Source organism: Ictidomys tridecemlineatus, chromosome 1 (genome assembly GCF_052094955.1).
Source record: "Ictidomys tridecemlineatus isolate mIctTri1 chromosome 1, mIctTri1.hap1, whole genome shotgun sequence".
In the NCBI taxonomy this organism is placed as follows: Eukaryota; Metazoa; Chordata; class Mammalia; order Rodentia; family Sciuridae; genus Ictidomys; species Ictidomys tridecemlineatus.
This window is the reverse complement of record NC_135477.1, coordinates 40,322,039-40,341,356: the sequence shown is the minus strand read 5'-3', so window position 1 is coordinate 40,341,356 and position 19,318 is coordinate 40,322,039. Positions and strand designations below refer to the sequence as shown.

Below are 19,318 nucleotides of genomic sequence, written 5' to 3'. Positions count from 1 at the left end.
CTATTCATGACTTTTACGTGGAATTTGGATAAAGCCTTCCCTCTCAGGACGCTTAACTAAGGACCTACAAACCGAATTGGACTTTTTGATATTGTTAAATCACTGTCTGTAACCCATTTCTCTAGAAAAGTCTGGTGTTACCACAGGATCTCCCTCTGCAGTAGCTGAGCAGACTTCCTTTTCTCAGTGTATCCTTTCTCTACTATTTTCCTCTATCATGTAACTCTCTTTGTGTGGCTGAACCACCAAGGCATTTGAATTTGTCGTCTAAACCGATTTATTAGAAGTTGGGGAAAAAGTGAGCAAACTCTAATATGTCTTTTATAGAGTTTGGAAATTCAAAATTCAGCATGTTGTTTACACTTCAGTAAACACATCTGACTGTTTCCACAGATCATTTGTAACACACAACCTTAATTAGCAGCAAAGCACATAAAGGTATTATTGAATTTTCGTTATTTGGGATTACTGAAAACAATCACCTTTTGCAAATTATCTCCATATCTTCTTTTCATTTCATATGACTTTATTCTGTTTTAGAAAAGCCTGGCCAGTTTCTACAGGTCCATTTTGTAGCATTCAGATTCTAGTTTAAGATGTAGTCATTACTGCCACTATGTGGCTTATTTTGAAAGTACTTAAAAATGAAACTTATACTTACAGCTTTGAACTTAAAAACAATAAACTTGACATTTTTCTCAAGTCAGCAGATATTCGCTATATACAGTCATGTGTTCCTCAATGATAGGGATATGTTATGAGGAATGCATCATTATGTAAATATTCTTGAGCATAATTACATAAACCTAGTTGGTGTAGGTCAATCACTTGGCATGGTGTTTTGATATAATCAAGAGATGTGGTAAACACAAGACTTATGAGGCTACTGCAACCATACAGTTTTACAGTATACTTGTACATTTGTGTATGTATATAGATTACATTCCAAAATAATGATTAAGAAGTATGGTATAGCAAATATATAAACTAGTCAGTCATTATCAATTATGTATAGTTACACATGCTATAATTTTACATATATATATGTGAAATGAGAAAATTGCCAGAAGTAATATTTTAGATTTCAGAATAGATGTTTAAAATTTTAACACATTGTTGATTTGTTTCCCTAGAATTTAGCATCAATTCTACCTTTCCCAGATATTGTTTTTGTTGTTGTTTTGTGTGTTTTATTTTTTTTCTTTTTTGGCACTGGTGGTTTAACCGAGGGTACTCTAAAACAGAGAGGGCGGGGATGTGGTAGTTTGAGAAAGGGTCTCCCTAAGTTGCCCAGGCTGGCCTTATATTTTAAGTCCTTCTGCCTCAGCCTCCTAAGTGGCTGGGATTACAGTTGTGCACTTTTTTCTTAAAATGTAACTTTCTCTACTGTCATACTATATAGAGTGCAGTTACATACCTTCCTAAAAGTACATCATGCATCTGTTTCTGTGACATTCTTGTTCATGTTTTTGTAGTTGCCTTTCTTGTTTTTTAGTTGATTTCTGTGCAGCCTTCAAATTGTAATACTGACACGAATACCAATCTTTTTACCAGGTTTTACATTTTAAGTTGATAGTGATCATTTATGCTACTTAATAAAATTTAACATGTTTTCTTCAGGATTTTGAGGTGTTTTACCCTGGTAAGAACTGTCTTTTTCCCTTAAGGTTATGAATAAATGTATCCACATAGTTTGAAACTACTTTTATGCCCATTGCCATGTGGATTCTTTTAGTTTATTAAATCTTTAGTGCATTTAATCTTGATGTAGTCAAAGTATCAAAAGCTTAATGTTCTCTGATTTGGAGGACTAGCTGAGAAAGCCTTACATAATGGAAGTCTTTAGCCCAACACCCAATTTTTTTTTTCCTAGGATTTCCATCATTATTTTATTTCCATGTAGCTCCTTCAGGTATAAACATTTACTTTCATGGATAACCGTTATGACAGCATGTTTATGCTTCAACTCTATTCAGATGCTTTCCGTGCTTCTGTAATAAGGAGTGAAGGTGCTCAACACGTCTGAGTGTATTTCAGGCTCTTCATGTGACACTATTAATTTCACTTTGTATTTTTGAAGCTGCTTAGACAAAAATTTATAAATATCTTATGCTAGACATTTCCTTCTATTAATGTGAAATATCCATCTTTGTCTCTTTTAGAACAAAGTTGGCATGGCATTATATCTTATTTGGTATTATTACTTTATAAATTGTCTTTTCTATAATATGGGGGGGTGTCATCACTCATCCTATTTGTCATTGTCCTCTATTGCTTTCACATAGGTGACCGAATTTATTGTCAGTGTTGTGAATATCTTAATACTCAAATCTAACTCCCCTGTTATTGTCATCATGAAAATCATGATGCATATTTATCATTTTTATTTCCATTTTACCATTCTCTGTCATTTACCCTCCTTATTAGTTTTTGTTCAATCAGTGAATTATTTTTCTCTTTTATTCTGGTAATATCACTGAATATGTGTACATATGTGCATAAAATTAGTCAGCATTTCCATTTTATCCTAAATCTGTTCTCAACTATAGTCAGGAGTTTTTTTTTTTTTTTTTATCTCATGAGGACACACATGATACAAGTAGTGGCTGCCTGGAGTGTCATGTTTACATAGAATCTAAGATCATGTATGATTAAGACCTAGAAAGAATGAAGTAACGAGAAGAAAAATTAATTCAAGAGCACAGAGGTACATTTGATTATAAACTCATTGTATGATTTTCCTTTCTGAAACTTGTTTCTTATGGTTCAGAGATAATATTCCTAGAAAACAACTTAAAGATTATATCTCATGAGGTACAGGAGTCTAAATAAGATCGTCAAGAGTAAAGCCAAAGATTAGGACTAAAAGAGTGAAATTCTCAAAGTAATTATCTGGCAACAGAGTGAAGGAGAATAGTGGAGTGTGTGTGTGTGGAGGAATATATATAAATTAATTTCCTCTAGAATTCTGAAAATATTATAAGGTTTACAACATCATTATCTATGAAAAAATATTAGCTAATAGAGATCCAATTAACTGAATGGACTAAAATATACTTTTATGTGCTTTTTGGCTATCAGACACTGTTGCCATGAAGTGCAGTGAGAAGACTGATTCATCTTCAGTGGCACTTACCTAATCTCAGAAGCCTGGTGTGTGTGAGAAATGGGATGCACTGGATGTCATTATCGATGTCCTGGTCAGGACCCAGGCAAAACTGGCATTCCACGATACTGATGCCTAACTCTCATGTTGCCAACCCTCTTCTGATAATGTACCTCCATATGCATATGATTTCCTGCAGTATTCAAAGGCGGAAAGGCATCCTGTGACTGCGCTGGAGAAAATGATGGAGTCAAGTTTTGGCGGCCCCCAGTCATTCCCTGAGGTTCCTTCTCCCGACAGAGGAAGCCAGTCTGTTAAACACCACAGGTACTAGTAGCTGATTATTGTGGGAGTGGGTTTGTTTACACAGTGTACACTCTGGACACACATGCCGAAAAATGGCAACATGGGATTGTTCTTGATTCTCCTATAGTTCTCCATGGAGGAGATGTTCCAGCAGCTCACAGCAGGTAAACAAAAGACACTGGCTTCCCTAGCAGGCAACATTGTGCCTACAAGAGCCTGAAGGAACCATTAACAACACCCATCAGAGCTATAGGCATAGACCAGTGAACAGAACAATTGCATTCTGAAAAACTATTAAAACATGATTTTTTCCTAGCCTGCCTCATCATTACTAATGCCTAATTCTTCCCTCGGCAGCTGGTGTGAGATGCTCCATGTCTTCCAACATGGTCCTCACAAAAGAAAATTTTCCAGGGGGATATCCTGGCGAACCTTCTCTAAAACCTTGTGTTATTAGTGGAGGGGCACTCTTTTGTAAGCTGACCACAGCAATTGGGTCTTTTAGAATGTCATAACATATATTTGCCTTTCTTTCTCAAAGTGAACATATTCTGTAGCATCTTCTAGCTCACAGTGTTCTGCTTTATACACGAGGTTCTTGTACTCCAAAAAATGGAAGGTATCTCTTCCAAACCAAGTGGTGAAGTTTGTTGGAAATAATGTTATAGTGGATAGTATGTTTTTGTATGTGTCAAAATGGACCTCTTCAATCTTTGCACAAATTGAAAAAGGAAGCTTCAGTCTTTGGACAATTATCAATCTATAGTACCAAGTTTTCTACTTTCAATTAAAACTTTATGCTGCTACAAAAACAGGTACAGTAGCTTAAACATAGAATATATGTAGTAAATTGAAATTTTGAATGTGACAGTAAATACTACCAATGAAGGATAACTGTTATCAACCTTTGTTTTCACATCTCAGCAACACTTTGCACACAACCCCATAAGAAACACTTTTTAAAAGGAAACAACCTTTTCCTTCACTTCTTAATGAACCTTAGGAAAGGACTTTCCTGTTTGTACCCACAGTTATGTTGAAATTTTCAATCATTCTTACAATAATTATCAACATACTATTTTTTAAAAATTTCCATTCCATATGAAACTGAAATAGAGGGTTTAAGTATCTTAAACTCACATTTTGGTTTATATCATTTGTTTCATTTACAGAATACTTCCCCATGGAAAGAGCATTTCACTTTAATGGACTTTAGTCCAAAATTCCCAGCCTTTTAGAAGATGGATATTTTCACCCAAACAGTATTTTCCCCTGTCGATTAGAGCAGAGTATTTTTCCAGTCAAGTAAGAGAGTTTAGTGAATCATTGTAGTACTGAATTGTCATAAAGTTGAAATTTTTAAGAATCATATCAGAGCTGAAATATACCTTTGTTCTTATTTGTATATTTATTCTGAAAATTGGCTTCTACTCAGGCTTTTAGGAGTCACTCACAGATTAAATAAGGACATCATTAAGACATTGTCCTTTTGTTCAGTACAATGACATTGGAGTATCTGTTGACATACATTGTGTCCTGATAGATAGGCAACCAGTGATTTATAAAGTGCCTCTAGAATTTTGTAAATTATAGTTTCATACATCATAGTTTTTGTTTTGTAAAACATGCAATAGACTTAAACATTTTCATGATTGATAACCTGGTCACTGATTTATTTATCCCACAAACTGTTCCATAACATCCTGAATAGCTGATTGACCAGTAGATGCAGACTATTATTTTTAAGATGGATTACTTCCTCATATGGGTAGATTTTGCTGTTGTGACAGTTTACCAAGCTATATGAATAATTAATTTCTTTTTGTGCACTAAAAATATAGCTCATTTGGATAACTTATTTGTGAAACAAAGCCATTATTTCTAATGTTTAGTCCAAAAATTCCCACCTGTTTAAAAAAAAATCTACCATGCCATCCTTATTGCACATTTTGACAATCTAACTTGCTCAAAGAAAGCACATATATAGGTTTTCTATGGTGACATGACTCCAGGACTTTCAGTGATTAGGAGAATGGCAGAAGAACAAGACGAAAACTTTCTTTTGAGCATCTACTATTTGCCAGGCTCCACATTAAATATTTGCATATATTTTAGCTTCCACTCTGATCCCATGAAAAAAAATAAGCACAATACTGATACCTTCCTTTTGCTGCTCCCTACTCCCACCCCTGTGTACCAGAAGAGCTACAGGCTGTTTTGTCCCCTGGCTTCTCTTGGCTCAATGGGAAATGGTAAGGTGGTGGCATCTCTTCCCCTTCCTTCCTTGGTAGCCTGAGCAACCTGTCTTCTGGGGCCCACAGACTCTGCCAGATGGTCTTATCCTTACTCTCCTGACTGAAGGGCCAAGGAACAAGAGAGAGAGAGATAATAGCTTCCCCTTGTTAGCAGTGGTAAGGACAATAGTCTCTATTTCCCCCCTTTCAAATATAGGCTATACACTCTAAATTCTACAACCTTACTTTGCTAAAATTAAAATAGCATTTATTTCCCTCCAAGTCTGATACTAGTCTCAATTCCAGTATCATGCTCCTAGTAAGGTTCAGACCTGAGATTTTATACTTAGACATAGTACACTCTAGCACCTAGATTCCCATACCTGACAGACTCTTTAATTCCCAGGGCATGATAGCTAGAAGTAGGGAGGGGAACCATAGTTTCTAATAGAGAACTTCTTAGAGACCTAATTATACACCACTTGTTGGGAAGAATTTTAGCACTCAGCATACAAAGAATATAAAAATAAAAGCATAGTCATTTTGCTGGTTATGATCTGGTGTCTGCCTAAATTGAAGAAGTTCTATATAGTTCAATCAGTTATCTTGCCAAAACCAGAAAAGTGGTTACTAGCACTCAAATATAAAAATGAAAATTTTGGTCATATGTTGACATTTATCAAGTAGAAATAAATGTAATATTGATGGGAAAAAATGACAGAAACCAAACAATTTAGTGATATGGTAAAATTCCTTTGGAGGGCCTCTCCCTTTTAGGACTTGATAGGCTTATTGAAATTTTGTGGATATTTTTCATCTTTGTTTATATGGTTGAATTGATATTTTCAGATGTAACATGGATCCACAAAATTCTTTGTTCATTTGTAGGCATTTCATGAGATGCTAATTGTTGAGTTCAAACAAAGAATGAACTCAGTTCTCCTTACTAGTCTAAGTAGGGTCAATTCAGGGGGTGGAGATGGGAATCTGTGTGGAATAAGTAATGAGTCAAATCAGCAAGTACTGTTTTGAGGGTGCAAACTGAGGAAAGGATCCAGGGTCTCACACATGCTAGACATGTAAGTGATATCTCTAGCCCTTTTTAAATTGTATTTTGACGTAGGGTGTAAGTTGCCCAGGCTGACCTCAAACTTGTGATTCTCAGTTTCCTAAGTAGCTGACATTACAAGACCATACAACTGTGCCTGGCTAGCAATTGAATTTTTTTTTTTATACAATCTAGTTCTTTTGTTTTATGTAAACTAGATATGGTGTTCTCATATTGTTCAGGCCTCTGATCTACCTCATTTATATAGCTATAAACATGATTATTTGGATATGCATCAAATGGAATATCTAATCAGACATTCAATAAGAGCAGATGCAAAAATAGTTTCTCAAGACTAATGAAAATCTGGGAATCTTAACTGAGAATTTAACATGGATATTAAGGAAAGAATGCCAATTAAAGTCAGGTTTGTTTATTCTATCACTTAGAAGTGAAAATTTCTTCATAAATCCCTTGTGAATTTTCTATATTTAATTCTTGTATCTAATAAGGGCTTCTTTTATTCCAGAGACACAGCTACTATGTCTTATATAACCAAGGTAGGGGGGAATATGAACCTTGAGAATTTAAGCCTACCTCTTATTTCTGGCAGGAAAGCTGGGATTATTTCAGTCAGTAGGCCTCTAAACTGGGAAGTCAGAGAGAAAGGAACTTGTCTTTGAGTTTCTATGAATTGAGCAACTCCTGATCTCAACCAAGCACATTTCTATCGTCATGGACGGCTTATGGCCTAGAACTTTGAGAAAACAGGGTACAAATACAATGTTTGAGAAGTTGCCTGGAGGTTATTGCTATGATCTCTTTGGTTTGTTGGTTTCTTTTCCCGCTTTCAATCCTGCAGGAGTCTCTCCTCTTGCTGTAGTCCAGGGCAAAGGAGTGGGATGCTTCATAGGAATGCCTTCAGGAGGACACCCCCCTCACCCAGAAGTAGGCTGGGTGGAATCGTGGGACCAGCATATCAGCAACTCGAAGAATCAAGGATCCCAGACCAGGATACAATACCTTGCCAAGGGTACGTCTTAAAAGCAATGGAATTTAGGGAAGATGTCATGAGCGCTATAGCTTTGAGCTACATGTTACCGGGTTTCTTCATTAACTGGCTATTTATACTTACTTTTGTCTTTGTTTCACAAGGTTGAACCAATTTAAAAGAATAGGTATGATGGAAAATAGGTATAAGGAAATGTTAAAAAATAAGTGTAGAGATCTGCGCAGTATGTCATAGTTTCTAAAACAACTGAAAATTTGTGTTTCATAAAAATAAGATTTCTTAGGAGGAATAAAGTAACCATCAGTAATTTAGAAAATTAAGCATTTTTTTTCCAATCAATAACCTATATTACATAAGAACATAAATATGTATAAAATATATGAATGTAATAGATAAAATATGTAAAATCTTATCTGGCATTCTTAAATGGAGAATTTAGGTCAATGTGAACAAGTTCAAAGTCACAGCACAACTATGAAACTCATCTCTCTTAATTATTCATGGTACAGGGATGGAAGGATGGGCTTTGTGACATCATGGCTGCTGCTCCTTACAGTGCCAAAGGCGCCCCTTTCTCTGGTGGACACAGACTCTCAAGGGGCTCAAGGCATAGTGAGTGGAGTGAATTTTAGCCATCACATACTAGTTGGCATCAACCATTCAACCAAACATGGCAGCCCTTATTTAAACTGACTAGAATTCAAATCATACCCTTGTCCCTTACTGCTTATGTGAACTTGAAACTCAAGCTCAGATGATAAAAAAAATTTCTCATTTGAACTTAAGCCCCCTGGGGCTTGTAAGATTTTGTTTTAAAATGTGTGTAACTAACTTATACCTGACACACAATGATAACATTATGACAATGACAATAAGCACCGGTACAACTTCTGTGATTACCGATTTCAAGAGCAATGGAATAAGAAATTACAGGCCTCAGTTCCCTCACTCAAAGTCAGGTTCTAAATTGTTCATCTTGAACGAGCTAGGCCAGGGAGTTTAAGCTAAAGATCAAATCAGGTGGGAGGTCCAGCACAGAGCCTTAGCTTTCTCTTTCCTTCTGGGTATGCGATAGATACAGTGGTGCCCTGTATGACAAAGTTCTGCAATAGATTTCTTTAAGAAGACTAAAAGATAGGACACAAATAGCCTGTGGCTACATTTTGTAATTTTGAAGCAATTCCAAACGGACTGTAAAATGCATTTGGTACAGATTTAGGGTGACAGTTGCAAATTCAACATAACAGCCCAGTTGTCCAAAATGTATAATGCTAGTCAAGAAGTAGTACACATTTCTCTTGTCCTTCTCTCTGAAACAGGGGCTTACATTTAGCATTATTATAGCAGATAATTAGTGATTTATTAAAGTATTGATGAAACATTATGTCTTTCGGAAGTATATGTGTATGCACACACACACACTCTTACACTTTTTCCCCATTTAGAGTGAATGTTAGAATGAAAATGATTTTTTTTCCCTTATTCAACTTCACAGATTTTGGGGAGTGGATAGGAAACCCAGACCATACAGTCTTTCACTCCACATGGTCCGGGTATGAGGATGCTCCGAGCCTATGCTAGGCCCGGACCATATGTTTGCATAACTTCCAGGGCTCAGACATTCCCACTGCACGTTCAGGCAGTGCTGTGTCTTTTACCTCTTGGGAGACTCACAGTGGTGATTTTGTTTTGGTTCAGTCTCCATTGGTTGGGAATATTCTTTACAGCTGTCTGGCCACGTGTATTTTTCCTGTGTGTGATCTGCACCCAATGTTGATAAATGGTGGCTCTAAGTGTAAGCCACTGTGTGCTCAGCACAATGAATCTCAGGGAGCAATCTCATTCCCAGTTCTTAAAAACAGCTATTTTCTACTCCCAGGGGACTGACTGTCTCTCTCTAGACTAGAAATAGGATTGGTAATAGAATTTCACAGCTAAAGGCCCTCTTCAAATCTGGCCTGAGCCAGGGATAGAGGGCAGGATATGTGAATAAATTTGCAAGAGCCCTCAAACCTCTGCTGCTTGTTTAGCAACAAGTCACTGTCTGCTAGTTAGCCTCCCAGTGTGTGGCTTCTTTTCTTGGCAAGAACTTTAGTCCAACTTGAACCCAGCACCTATTTTAGTGTATCAGGGAGCAAGAGTGGAGGTTAAGAAGAGATGATTGAGGCCTCTTTTTTTTTCTGATTGAGCCACGGGTGCCACAGATGAGGTTTTCATAGAGCTTTGTATTGGGTTATGCCAAGCAACTCACTCATAAGCTCATAGTCCATAGGAAAGAAGAAATAGAATCACAAAAGTCAGATTCATATCCTAAAAGTAGGTGGGATCCAACATATATGGTGCTCATTCTACAGCCAGCTAGCAACTTGATACATTTCAGTTATACCCTAGGAATTTTATAAATGAACACTGTAAGGATAGTAGAGTTTAAATGGCTAGCTCTGGGTGGCATCCATAGTCCCTTGTGAATGAGCCTAGATTGAATTCTGGTCTGACTAAACCAGGAAAGGGATGTAAAGAAAGCCACATTTATGGGTGGTATGTTAATAGAATACCTAATTGTATGGTTCCAGGGAAAGTGTAGATTTCTTCAATTTAGTCAATCCATTCTAAAATGTCATACTACCCTAGAACTTGGTCTTAAAGTCACCTAGTCAAGCAGATCCCTTGGCCTGACCCCTGAATTACTGGGAACCAAAAAATTAATTGTTGGAATTTTTCTTCTTCAGAAGGATGCTTTGAATAATATTTACAGACAAAATGCATCTGTGATTTCTTTGTTGAGGAATTGGAGGAAGGATAGTGTAAACTGTTGTAAAAGTCAATGAACAACAGGCTCATGAACCAAGCCAGAAAAAGGTTGACTCAAGATAATCAAGTTCTATATTATCTTGTAAGTCAGGACCACTTCTAGAAATTAAGCTCTCACTTCAACTTCTGCTAGGACACTCAGAGTACTGCACCCCCTGCTCCAACATGGTCCCTCAAATTACTATAACTTTTTTTTTTTGATGCTAAAGTTTGAACCAAAGGCCTGGTGTAGACCAAGTTCATGCTTTATCACTGATCCACATTCCCAGTCCCCTCCTGTTTTAGTTGATGAGGAAAAACAAAACGAGACTACCATTTGTCTGAGATTCAGTGCATGTAATAGCATTGGGGAATTAAATCCTGTCTAATCCAAAATTAAATTACGTCTTGGAGAGTTCTCATTGTTTAAAGCCCATCTTCATGTTCTGGTAACGTTTTAGGCTTCAGTTATTGCCAGGCATATGTCCAATAGCTAATTTGGGAAATCACATAGTGGTAAACTGCATTTCCTCTTTCTCATCTGAGTCCTTCCTTCAGGTCTCAGGTATATTAGGAGAATGCTTCATGTGTGGTTTTAATGGCCTTTGTACTAAAATGTGCCACATTGTTTACTTGTTTAAAACATCACCTACAATATTAATTTGGTGCTTTTACAGATAGCTGCAAATTCCTATGCATAGATATAAACACTATCACGGTCAACTTAGTAGTTTCCAAACTGCTGATATACCCTGCTGATTTTGATGTAGAGAACAGTTTTTTTAGTTATACTTCCTGGCTCTGTTTCATTAGTGAGTCTGATAGGCAGATTATCTATATAGTCATGAGATAACAGGTTGGTTCCAAGGACAAACTACAAGAGCCTGAGATTTGTCCCCTCACTCTTGAAATTCATGGAGCAGAACCTTCAGACTGATTTTTAGTCATATTACACTGAAGAGAAAGTAGTAGGATCTTCCAGAGAAGTTCTTTATACACAGCTATGCAGTTTGCTTGAGTAAAGATTCTATAATCCAAATAAATAAGGTATTCTGAGTTACCTCAGGATGTCCATTTGGCAAGAGTTTCTAGCTTTGATAGTAACAATCAGAATAAGACTAATTCTTTCTACTGTCTCTTATTAAATCTTACTAATGATAGAATTGGGGACAATTCATTTAAGTATCTTTTAGGATAGTTTGCTTATCGATTACAGAATAATAATAAAATCAAACAACCTTTTTTCAGTTAATGAGGAAAGTGACCCCATGCAAGTGTTAGCTATTGTTATTATATTTGAAAATGAATATTAGCTGGGATATGAAGGGAGTATTTACTTGAAGATTTGTTCCTGTATTCTTGTGTTAGATCAAGACTTGGTGATTGCCAACTCTATTCGATGCACAGTAAGAAAAGTTTGGACTACAAAGATCTAAATCTGTTCTGTACCTTTGCTTAGAATTTGGCAGAAAGGCATACCTTGAAATTGCTCCCATTGTGACCTTACAAGAAGGACATCTATTTAGATGCAACATGTTCTCTTGCAATTATTCTTTACTTGTATAAACATGATTTTATTACACAATAATGTAAGACAAGGAAATGAAATGTATAATAAGGAGATTAACACTAAAATATAACTCAACGTGTCTAATGTTCAAGACAAATCACTAAGAAACAGAATAAAATCTGTTAAAGTTCCCAAATCACATATTTTTAAAAATAAATCTGTGATATACCTCTCCTACTTTCTGGCATTGGAGAGCTCAGAGGAGGAAAAAAAAAAAAATCACCATCCGTGAACCTAGTCACATTCTGGCATATTCAAATTACTTGGAATGGCATGCTGGCATTCTTGACAAGTTGTCGCCACGCACCATTGAATTACCTAATTCTAGAAACTACACAAAGAAAGCTGCTCAACTGGTAGGAGCCCCTGTGAAGCCACCTTATATTGATCCCTAAGCAGGCAGAAAAATTGTGTGCTCCTCTTCCCAACTTCAGACTCGGTAAGGGGCTAGCGAGGTAGTTCTTAAAGGTAGTATGCTGTTAACTGGATTCATATATTCTAAAATCAGTGGTAAAGCAATAAAACTCAGGACCACAATACCTATGCTTGATGTGGGGCTTCCCACTTGCCTCCAACTAGGGTGGCCACAACACGTCTACTGGACTAAGCCAGGGCCGAGAGGGTGGTCGATTTGATGGAGTAGGGTAATGCCATTATGGGTTTCCTGTTTGTCACTATGGAAAGGCCACACTTACCTGCTCAATCCCCATTTACTTTGTATTCTAGGATAGAGGTCAGGAAGACTATACCCCACCTGCCTATACAGCTGTGGTGTGTTGAAAGACCCCTGGACTTAAAGTAAGAAGATCTGGGTTTGAGTCTCAGTCTGTCACTTATTTTCTGTGTGACCTTGGGCAAGTCACTTCAGCGACCTGAGCTTCAGTTTACTTCTCTGTTTAACTGGGAGCATATTATCCGTCTCTGGGGTTGCTGTGAGAGTTCAGTGAGGTGGTGCATGTGAAAAGTTCTTTGTGGATTGACTATTGCTCTAAAGATAGCAGAAAGCAGGATGTGTGATACTTTGTTTCTTTCTCAGGTATTCATCCAATGGTTTAAAAACCCAACAAAATGCATCAATAAATATGCAACTGCCTTCAAGAGAAACCAACCCCTATTTTAATAGCTTGGATCAAAAGGACCTGGTGGGATATTCATCCACAAGGGCCAGTTCTGTGCCCATCATCCCTTCAGTGGGTCTAGAAGAAACCTGCATGCAAATGCCAGGGATTTCTGAAGTCAAAAGCATCAAATGGTGCAAAAACTCTTATTCTGCTGACATCGTCAACGTGAGTATTCCAGTCAGCGATTGTCTTTTAGCAGAACAACAAGAAGTGAAAATATTGCTAGAGACTGTCCAGGAACAAATCCGAATTCTGACTGATGCCAGACGGTCAGAAGACTACGAACTGGCCAGCGTAGAGACCGAGGATAGTGCGAGCGAAAACACAGCCTTTCTCCCCCTGAGTCCCACGGCCAAATCAGAACGCGAGGCACAATTTGTCTTAAGAAATGAAACACAAAGAGACTCCACATTGACCAAGTGACTCGAGATGTAACAATCTGTGCATTCTATGCTTTGCTCAACAGGAAAGAGAGGAAATTAAATACAAATTATTTATATGCATTAATTTAAGAGCATCTACTTAGAAGAAACCAAATAGTCTATCGCCCTCATATCATAGTGTTTTTTAACAAAATATTTTTTTAAAGGGAAAGAAATGTTTCAGGAGGGATAAAGCTTACCACTAAAGCTTTTGGGTAGAATTCTGAATCCAATTTCAGTTAGTCCTAACAATGTTCTCTTTGGCTTTTAGGAAAATGTGGGCGATTCAGACCCTCAGTCCACAGTGCCAGTGTCCTCAAGAAAAAAACAAAAAACACTGGTAGTTAACCTGGTTTCAAAGAGACAAGCTGTATCCTGAGGGTGGATGTGCCCATGAGCAGGTGGCCCTTGCCTTTTGGCTTGCCAGTTCCAACCCCTAAATTTCCATTCACTGAACACCCTCATCACAGGTTTTGTCACATCAAGCCACATAGTGTTTTGTATTTGATTTGCTGAAGAATGGCACAATGACTGAAATGGAAAGGAAGACAGGTGATGGAGGGAGTAATTGGGGCAATCTTAGCTACTCTCATGTGCCATCCTCCTCTGAAATTTGAAAACACTCAGAGGGAGGTATGGAAATTATTAGAGACAAAAAAAGAAAGTCACAATGTCGTGTCACTGAAATCATGCTAATAGAAATGTTTTTCTTGGAGATTGTTTAGAAGCTCTGAAAGAGCATTTCTGTGTGTGTGCGCGCCTGTGTGCACGTGTGTGAGCGAGCGTGTGAGGTGTGGGCTTGCTCCCTCCAGCACACATGCTGTGTGCACATGTTCATCGTGCGTATGTGTGTGCATGTGTGTGTGTGTGTGTGTGTGTATTAAGCTTGCTAAAAATTTGTTCTGAAACATCAGGGAATCTAATATTCAGAAAAAAATTTCCCTCTTAGATCTGTTCACTTGAAAGTTATTAATTAAATATAAAGTTCAGTTAGTGAGTTCTTAAATCAAGATCACTTGCATGGTGGGGTCCTATAACCTCTTGACAATGTCTAGACCATTTTCTGATGTGAATACTTTTGAAAGGAGCAATTATTGGCTTATTGAGAATATCAGTATCACAAAGTGATTAATGGAGGATGTGTGTTTATTTTGAATCATACCTCAATTATTTACCCAAGCTAGTTATCTAATTGACAGCTACCATTTTTGTTCTCTTCATCCTCATTGCTATTGATTTCATAGCAAGTCTACTATGTGTGGACCAAGTCATTGGCTTCAGTGGTTAATATGGAAAGAATAAATCTCTGAAATTACAAAGCCCAGACTATTCAGTTCACAAAAAGCCCCCAAAAGAACAGGAAATTGTGTTGTATGTTTATTTGGAATAAAGCAATATTTTTACCACTGCTAAGGTGAACTGAAACCTCTCCTGAAGATTTGTCTGTTTTATTTTCCCTTACTTTCATGGGGCATTCAAAGAAATTAGTGTTCACATACCCAGTCTTTTTCCAATTATTGGTGGTGTTGAGTTGTTATGTTTACACTGTTTTAAATAAAAAGGCACAGTATTTGAAAGTATATAAAAGATTTCTTTTACTGCAGTTTGGGAAAACCTGGGTTAAAATTTCTTTGTGGATAAATCACAATCCATGGAAAGGCAAATGTAACTACCTGTGAATTGATTAGTGAAAATATACAATTCGTGTTTCAGGTTAAATTGTTTCTGTTGAAAATACATTGAAAATTGCTCTTTGTGAACATTCGTTAATAACAGACATAAAGCCATCTAGGCAAAAGAAAACTTTTTTAAAAAAAATCAAAACTGCTTAGCAGAAAGTCAAGGTCTCAAATGTTGAAAACACTTTGGTAGAAACACACTTTAACAAAAGGTCATGTGTCTTTTATTAGTTGTCCCATTAAAGTTCTGTTGTTTTGAAAACAGAGGTAATGTCAGAATTTTTGAAAATCAAAAATTTTTAAAGTCTAGATCACTGACATTTAAAAATACTTTATCTTTGGGAAAATTTTAGGAAGAGATCTTGATACCATATTGGATATTCTATATACCTATTATGTTGAAATTGAACACAGTTATCAAATGGACTGGAGGGCCTCACAAGTCTGAAGACATTAACCTCGTTCTTGGTTTTTGTTTTATTCTTCTAAAATATTCTCTGTTGCTTATCCAAAGGATCAATTCAGAATTCACCTAATCAGTAGGGTAGGTATGTACTCTATGACTCAATGAAGTTATTATTTACACTGGGAAAAAAATTAATATTGTCAGTAAGACTCAAGTCTTGTTCTAATATCTTATTTTACAAAATGAGGTAGAACCATATACTCTGATTATAACATAACCCACTTCCTTGTGCATTCTAAGGAGCATGAGTATCAGATAGTCCACTGGCAGTATGATGTAAAGTTTAGAAGTATAGTAACTGCCTAGAATAGTCTAGACAAAATCTTCCATAAAACCACGAATATTAATGATTACTTCTGGTTCTCATTTGTCTCCTTTGGGAATATGAAGCTCCTGTGCAAAGGGTCCACGTCTAGATATGCACATCTTTGAGCATCAGTTGACAAGTAGTGATAACATCAGACTTTGAAAGTCAATCTAACATGGCATATACTTGGAGCCATGAGTACTTTGTCCCTTCAAGCTCGTGTGCCTACAGAGAAGTGCTTATTTCTATAAGAGACTTGATTTTTGCTTCATTTTCCTTGCCTTTATTATGTGAATAGATATTTGGAAATTTGTAATAAAATAGGCTGTATATTCATAACTGGTGATTGTCACCATTTTTTACTTTGAACCATTTTCTGATGTCTTTTTTTTTTATAAAGCTTCTATGACACTAAATTGCCAGTGACTATTGTAGAATGCTGTTGTTCAAAATATGACCAATTTTGTGCTAATAAGAAATACTAGAAACGATGTTGGAGAATTATAAATTTTTCTTCTCAATTATCTATGAACACTAAATATTCCATATTTCACACTCTGGTCCAATATCTACCTTGCTATAGGTTAAAGACTAAATGCTTGTTCAATTTACCACATCTCCAATGATATACTTTAGGTTAAGTAGCAATAGCAAGGGTTTCTGAAGAGTGCTGCCTATATAGAAATTCAAAATTAATCTGTTTTGATCATGACAACACATCAGACCTACCAAAAAGAGAACGGAAGGGCAAGTCTTCAAAATGCCCATTGGCTTCTGGAATGAATGGCAGCTACAACTTGACAGGCACTGGCAAGCGTGGGTAAGGCTTCCAGTAACCAGGTCTCCACCAGGATGTGTTTGATGTATGCAGCCATCATTCAACAGCTATCCTGCCATATGGTGCTATAAGGAAACCATTACTCCCTAAGTGTATGTGTGCGTGGTGGGGGTAGTGATCCCTTTGATTCCAGCCCTGTAAACCTGAGATAAGTGCTATGAAATATTTCTCAATGAGAATGTAGTATACCTAGGAACACAGCAGGAGGGGTGGGATTTTTATTTGATCTTTTGGTATCTGGGAAACATTTTATATATAAAGAATACTTTTTTATTATTATTCAATTGTATAAATTCAGTACAGTGTTTTCAATGAATAGCACGTCTACACTGTGTTTGTACTCTCATCTCCAGAAATTCAGGCAAGATCAGCACAAGGTTTCTGGGCTGTTCTCAATTTTAAATGCATCTCAATATGCCCTGGAAAATGAAGCCTTTAAACAAGCTTTATCTCTTCCATTTCTTTCTTTCCCTTTTAAAGAAATACTGAGGGTAAAGGAAGAAATTCTTTCCTTAAGACTTACATGATTCTCTTAATAATGTGTTTCCTACTGTGACCACACACACAACACATATCTGTATATTAGAGTGCTTAATTACTTTGGTAGCTTTGTCTTTTGCTTAATTTGGCAAACCGATTGCCTCATAGAATGCCAATGAAATCAAAGCATTTAGCAATCAGACAACTTGGCAATATTTTGATCACACAGGCATTTTTCATTTCCTTCTCTTTCTTATACAAGCAAAAATACCCCTGGGTTGGAAAATTCACAAGACTTTAGAATAAAAATCTCTGCTAGATTCTCTCAGAAATGAAAATTAAATGACAGGTGTAAATGATTGCTCTCTCTACAGTGTCTAATGGTCTCATGTATTTTTTTGTTTAAACAAAATTAACCATAACTTCTCCTCACGATGCCTCAACAGCTGTCTTTGACTTCTGGTGCCCACTGAACTCTAGTAAGGACAGAGCATGTGTGGGGGCAAGGAGGGAGTACCAAGTGTCAATCTTAGGCGCCCCAGCAAAAACAGCAGGGTGCCCAGATACCATCTTGATGAAATAGAGAGCGGCTTCTAGTACTTTGATGTTTGTCATGAATACCTGTATTGATTGCACGTGTATTGTTGCCTATGAAAGAACTGTGTGATAAGAAACAACCTCTTATTGTTGAAAATGAATTAGAAAATCTTTATATTGAAAGTTGTCTTTGTGAAAGCTTCTAACTTATCTATACATAAGAGAAACTTCATGACCTTATCTGTCAAATAAGGTGGATGATCTAGTTCATCTTTGATTTCCCTTCCAAATTGAATATACCCTTTTATCCAGTCTTTCTAACCCCGACTTTACTAGTCAACTTGCCAATCATTTCATTACAACCCTTTAAAAGATTAATGGCTATAAGTCTATCTCACTGAGCCTCAGAAATAGCTGGATACTGTATATCACTCTATAGCAAAAACTGAAAGTTTTCTTGGTACACTGAAATTCCATGGAGAAATATACGGGATTGTTTTGTGGTTATTGTTAAGGTAAATGTACCTCAGATGGGTAATAAAGAAGGTATGGCTAAGAAAAATATCCAATTCCAAAGCTTGAGGATATAAGGTCAATTGCCTCAGCTTTTTTTTTTTTCTTTCAAGAAACAATGTTTATCAAAGACAGAGCAAGGGGCTCTCCAAAGAAGGCATGAGACCTTGAAGATGTTCTCTGTTCATAGAAGCAGTACATAGATTCTCATGAATAAATAAAACATTATTGATATTCTGAACTATTTGCATCATAAACTTTTTAAAAACACTTTCCAAATATTAATGAATAATTTGTCTGGGGACACTTTCCCATTTATGATTGAAAGTAATCCTAATTTAGGGGGCAAAACAGACCAAAAAATGCAGGGTTTACTTGTTAATATAATTTTGATTGTAATTGTTGTTTTTGACAGATCAATATGCTCTTTCAGTATCATCCTGACAAGCATTGATTCTTCCATATATAATTTGTCTTGGTCAAGATCCCAAAGTCTGAATTTTTTCTTAGTCTTCAATAAAACAATGTGAAATGTTAAAATACTTGAATCAAAGCCAGTAAATTTCAATTGTGTGTGTTTCTAAATTATAAGGATTCTATCTAGTAAAGTGAAAAAGCAAATTAAGGGGGCATACTCTTTATACTTGTTTTTAATGTACTTAGAAGTTCTGATGAACCACTAATACAACATTCTACTCTCTATGTTGATGCCATATTTTTGGAAATAAGGGCTTAAAAATTACACATAGTACATAGCACCCAATGTATGGTAAACGTAATGACACAGGAGGCCTTGGATTCAGGTGTATTTCATAGGAAAAGCATATAGCAAGAAAGTACAGTGGTTAAAGCTCATCTTTCACAGCCTGATTTTGAGTTCTATTTTTAA

General features: G+C 36.5%; 1 protein-coding gene across 5 annotated transcripts in view; it reads left to right on the top strand.

Moving 5' to 3' along the window:
* Positions 1–18,969, top strand: part of Nrg3 (neuregulin 3) — a 1,026,038-nt gene extending 1,007,069 nt beyond the window's left edge. For 3 of the 5 annotated variants that reach the window (XM_078038995.1, XM_078038991.1, XM_078038986.1), the window contains 4 exons: positions 3,306–3,433; positions 7,557–7,727; positions 12,793–12,864; positions 13,103–18,969. In XM_078038995.1, the coding sequence (XP_077895121.1) occupies positions 3,306–3,433; positions 7,557–7,727; positions 12,793–12,864; positions 13,103–13,610 (879 nt within the window). In that variant the 3' untranslated portion in view covers positions 13,611–18,969. The remainder of the gene's footprint in view (positions 1–3,305; positions 3,434–7,556; positions 7,728–12,792; positions 12,865–13,102) is intronic. The other 2 variants (XM_078038998.1, XM_078038996.1) reach the window with 1 other exon arrangement.
* Positions 18,970–19,318: the final 349 nt, after the last annotated feature.